Below are 5,362 nucleotides of genomic sequence, written 5' to 3'. Positions count from 1 at the left end.
TCTTTAAGACCTATTTTATGATTATTTTTTATAGTTATCAATACTTGGTCATTAGATTTGATTAGATGTATTTTATACTCAGTTGTTTATATGTGATGGCTTACTAGTTATTTAATGTGTTCATAACTATTTTGATGATGATATATATGTTCATGTATTGACTTTCAGTTATTCAATGATGTTAGTTAGATGAATGATTTTTATGTGGTTTCTATAGATACTTACCCCATACTTGCATGTGTATGGTGTACGTGTATGTTTTCTTTATGTTTGATATTTCTAATGTGGTTAAGAAAGGGCGTTTGTAGTCACCTACTAGTTAGGATCTGCACGATGAACCACTTCCTACCATTGCCTATTTAGTATAGAATATTGTGTTTGCACATGCATGGATTTTATGCAGATTGCAGGTATCAACTTCCCTGAATTATCAGGATGAGTGTACCCTATCAAAATATTTCAATGGTATAAGTGGGGAGATAACTCTCGAGTCCAAATCCTAACCTAAGCCAATTTTCCTAGAAAATAAGGCAAGTATCTGAGTTAGTTTCATCTTTTCGAATTTATCAAGTGACGTGAATTCATGATTTTGACCCTGGTGTTTGATTTAGTTTTATGTTTTATATGATGGGTTTTTGTATTTAGTCTTGTGCGAATGTTGTGATTTTCTGTGTTAATTAAATCAAATTAAAAGATAATTTGATAATTTAATTTAATAGAAATTTTATAAAGAAAATTTAGTATTTAATTATAGTTAATTAATTGAGAAATTAATTACAAAAAAGAATTAAGTTTAAAAGATTATATTAAAGTTCTAATTTTGATGTATTTATATTTATTTAATTTAATGATAATTATTTAGGAGTTTTATTTTATTAATAAACTCTAAATAATCTTATTAATTAAGTTGATAAATATATTATTTAAAAAAATCTTGTGAATTAGTTAAGTAAAAGAATTCAACTTAAAGATAATTTTTTATTTCTAATTTAGGCGTAATTATATTTATTTAAATTAATGATAATTATTTAAGAGTTTTATTTTAAATAATAAACTATAAATAATATTATTAGTTGAACTAATAAATATATTATTAAAACATTTCGTAATTAACTAGAGAGAGAAAACATAAATTTAATAAAGTTATTTTAATTAAATTGTATGAAGCGTATGCATGAAATTAAAATATAATGAATTAATAAGAGAGAGTAAGGAATCATTTAATAAATTTTATTTTAGTTAAATTACATAAAGCTTATGCATGAAATTGAAATATAATAAATTAATTAAAAAGAGAAAGAAAATAAGAATTTACGTGTGATGTGACAATGGTGAGAAAAATTAATGTGGTTCAGATAGTTTATAACTAAATAAAACTTTGTATCAGTTGTATTTCCCATTACTCCTTCAATATAAGTAATTATAACTAGCTTATATATATTTTTATATATATAAAAAAGCCGAGAGTTATCCTTCTCGAGGCGCCTATTGCACTTAGTTAGATTATGAAAATAGGCGCCTCGAGAAGGATAACTCTCGGCTTTTTTATATATATAAAAATATATATAAGCTAGTAGCAGACGCGACACACAATTAATAATATTATTTGTTTAAATATATTATATTATTTTTCTATTATTATTTTTATTTTTTAAAATATTATTTTAATTTATTAAGGTTATTTAATTATTAGAATTAATAACTTTAATTATTAATAAATATTAAAATAAAATTTGGAATAATGCATTTGAATGATTAATTTTGAATGACTTGATAAAATGTTAATCTTTTAAAGGGTCAGTATCAATTTTATATTTTTATACATTTTATTATTAGTTTTGATAATTGTGCATAGATAATATGGCATCTAAGATATGAATGAGAGCATAAATTTTATACACAATATACATATCAATGTCAGCAATTTCATAAATATTATTATTAGTGTTGATGATTATGCATAGAAAATGTAACATCAAATATCGTAAGTGTACCTTTAAACATCATTTGAAGAGTGGAATTTATTTATTTGTTTAAATGTTGTTCATAAAATTCACATAGATGAAAAAAATATGTGTTCATGAGTTGAATAGTGAAAATAACTTATTCATGTTGTTGTTCATAAAACTTACATAGATGAAATAGGAAATATAAGCCCAAGTAGAAGTATTCAGATGAAGTATAGGAAATATGAGAAGAAACTAAAAAGAGAACATTTCTCCATAATGATGTAGCTGCATCACATATTCCTCAGTGATAAGGATGGTGTTGCGACCTTTATTAGAGCAATGATCGTGGAAGACTTCTTTCATCATTTCTAGAAATGCATCTATTTTTGCAGATGTGTCACGCATAACTTTGGCAACATCTACCATTTCCATTATTTCTAGTTCGTCAATAGTATCAATTGACAATGCAGCGTTCTCCAAAGCTTTGATTATATGTGAGCATGATTCACAAATTATTCGTTTACATTTATCTAAATTAGTCTCAAAGAAATTATTGGAGGTTATGGAAGCAACAGGACTCGTAACAATGATATTTGACTCTCCAATAGAAGAATCCATAGCTCAGATGATATGCTACAAAATTTTTTAAAAATATCAATATAAAAATATATAAAACCATTATAAGATATAATCAAATATAGAACACACAAATTAAATCTAGCACTTATACTTAAATATAGACCAAATAAAGTCAATACAAATAAAGTTCAATTCACTAATTTTAAAAGAATGAAACAAAATCAAATTAATATTGGATGATAATTAGAATAAGTAAATTATATTCATTGGTTTTTTTCTTTCAAATTATATAATGAATCTTTTATTTAATAGTTTAAATAAAGAAAAGTTATCCATAATATTGTCATCAAATATTAAGAGACATTGAAGCAAAACTAAATATAATTTGTAAACATAAAGTGATATCACTGAATGAATCAGTACAATAATTACTTAAAACATAAGTACAATTAGTTAAGATATAATTATTACTTAATACATCATTACAATTAATTAAGATCTATAAAAATAAAATATCATGAAAAAAAGATAGGATTTCTCAAAATGGAATAAATTAAAATGAAGAAAGTTATTTTTATCATTTATCATTGTATAATAGAGACATTTTTAAAACATGGAATATAGTAGGAAGTGTTACAAACAAAATACTAATGTGTCCAAAAAGATTTTTACAGACATAACATTTAAGAATAACATATCACATCAACTATCTTCAAGGCGCTTAAGTCTATTTTCCTCATCCTTGTGCTTCAAAATTTGTCTACCCTTTTTCATTTTCTCATAACGATCATATGTGAAAGGAGGCATTATTCTCAAACACTGGAGAGATTTTACACGTGAAACTGCCACAAATGTCAATCCTGCTCTTTCTCTTGGTCCTATATCAATTGTTGCTTTGGGAAGAGTCAATCCTTGAGATTTGTGAATAGTCAATGCCCATGCCAACCTCAATGGCAGTTGAAGTGTTCTACCCTTTTGTATTGGTGGTATTGGAATTATCTTAGGATTATGATCTTCAAATGGTAACCCTGAATAACCATCAAACTCAACCATCACATATGTTGGAGGCTCAGGTGGAGCACTGCCTTGCTTGTAGACAATTTTTCGAATGTATCCAAGAGCCCCATTTACAAGACCAGCCTCTATCCATACATTTGAAGTTAGCATGACCCTTGAATCCTTACATATTAACAACTCTAGATCAAGCTCATCATTTGAATAGTCATCTATTGTATTAATAGTACCTGCTTTTGATGCAACACAATGTGCAACAAGATGCTTCAAAGAATGTAGCATTTTTTTATTATGAGCATGAACATTTTCATTTTTTTATTATACTATTTAGTATATCTATAATGTAAGGATTTAAAACGGTTAGTATCAAAATGACAAATAATAATAGAATTCCCTAAAAACTAAATTACCCCAACTCTTCCTACTCCATATAGTAAATAAATCTAAACAAATTAAAAGGTTTTCTAATATCAATAATTTGAGAGCATATCTGAATTTTAACAATATAACATGAAAAATAGTATAATCTACAATTTTATATATTAAAAATGATCTATCTATTAAAAAGATTACTACTCATTAATAAAAATTAATGTATCATGCATTATAAATATATAAATTAATTATAATTGTACATGTGTATATATGTTTATTTATCTAAACTTGGATGTTTGATAAACTATATAATGGATTGGTTTCAAATCAATTTTCGATTTTTTTAAAAAAATAACTCCTATTTTTATTAAAGAGTTTCTTTAAAGTATTAGATTTTAATTGCTTCATGATGTATAATGAGCTTATCTAAATTATTCTACTACTATTTAATATCATGATAGTAGTTGATAAAACCTATAATAGTATAATTAGCTAATCTCAAATCCATCTACTTTTATTTAATAGTACAATAATAGTTCATAGGACCTATAGCATATAATTAGTTGATTAAAAATTCTTCTACTTTTGTTGAAAATCTTAATAATAGTTTGTAGGAGCTATAACTAATATAAATCTCATCTACTTTTATTTAACATCATGATAATAGTTCACATGACCCATACTATATAATTAGTTAATCTAAAATCTATCTACTACTCTTAAACATGATGATGATAGTTCATAGAATGCAGCACTTATATATAGATTTAAAATCTTACAAGATCAAATCTAAAAACAACATTGAACCCATCTACTACTACATTTTTTATTCTTGTTAAAATATTTTAAATATTAATTTAACTAAATCATAATTTTATACTAATATATTTCTTGACAAAAAATTATTTATTTAAAAAAAAATTAAAAATTGTAAAACATATAATTATAAAAAATTGCAAACAATTACCATTATTAATCCGCTTCCTAGATTTTTAAACCAAATTATTAATACTATTATTTTTAGCTCGAAAAGAAGGATGTTAGAAACTTAATTATATATCCCATGGTTAAAACCTAAAACTTTGAAAGCTTTGTGTCTAAATCATCTATCATGCATTTTCCATTTGCAAATAGCTTTGTGATGTTATTTTAATAATAGATAGAGGAATATAATCATTGATTCAAATAATCTAATGAAAAAGTCAGATTAATTAATACTATAATATCTAAATTCTAAAAATCTAATGTTTTGAATGAAGAGAAAGATATAGAAAGAAATCTGCAATTTTCCAATTGAGTAGAATTTCTAATATAACAAAGTTTCTAAGGAAATTTAAGGAAACTATGCAAATTTCAAAATAGGAAAAAACTACACAATAAAAGTTTCTAAAATGGAAGAAATACAAATCTCCAATGTTTCTAATTGAGAAGAATTTTTATTCTAT

At 24.4% G+C, this 5,362-nt stretch overlaps 1 protein-coding gene across 1 annotated transcript; it reads right to left on the bottom strand.

The window, feature by feature from the left end:
* Positions 1-3,230: 3,230 nt before the first annotated feature.
* On the bottom strand, positions 3,231-3,824 carry LOC149572722 (uncharacterized). The gene has a single exon (XM_089815873.1). The coding sequence runs from the start codon at positions 3,822-3,824 to the stop codon at positions 3,231-3,233; it is 594 nt and encodes a 197-aa protein (XP_089671999.1).
* Positions 3,825-5,362: the final 1,538 nt, after the last annotated feature.

This window comes from Cupressus sempervirens, chromosome 2 (genome assembly GCF_028749045.1).
Source record: "Cupressus sempervirens isolate cs-2001-9-10 chromosome 2, ASM2874904v1, whole genome shotgun sequence".
In the NCBI taxonomy this organism is placed as follows: domain Eukaryota; kingdom Viridiplantae; phylum Streptophyta; class Pinopsida; order Cupressales; family Cupressaceae; genus Cupressus; species Cupressus sempervirens.
This window is presented reverse-complemented; position numbering and strand designations above follow the sequence as displayed.

Bases quoted from the DNA above. Each gene is read 5' to 3' on its own strand.
- LOC149572722 (XM_089815873.1), bottom strand. From the start codon at position 3,824: ATGCTACATTCTTTGAAGCATCTTGTTGCACATTGTGTTGCATCAAAA.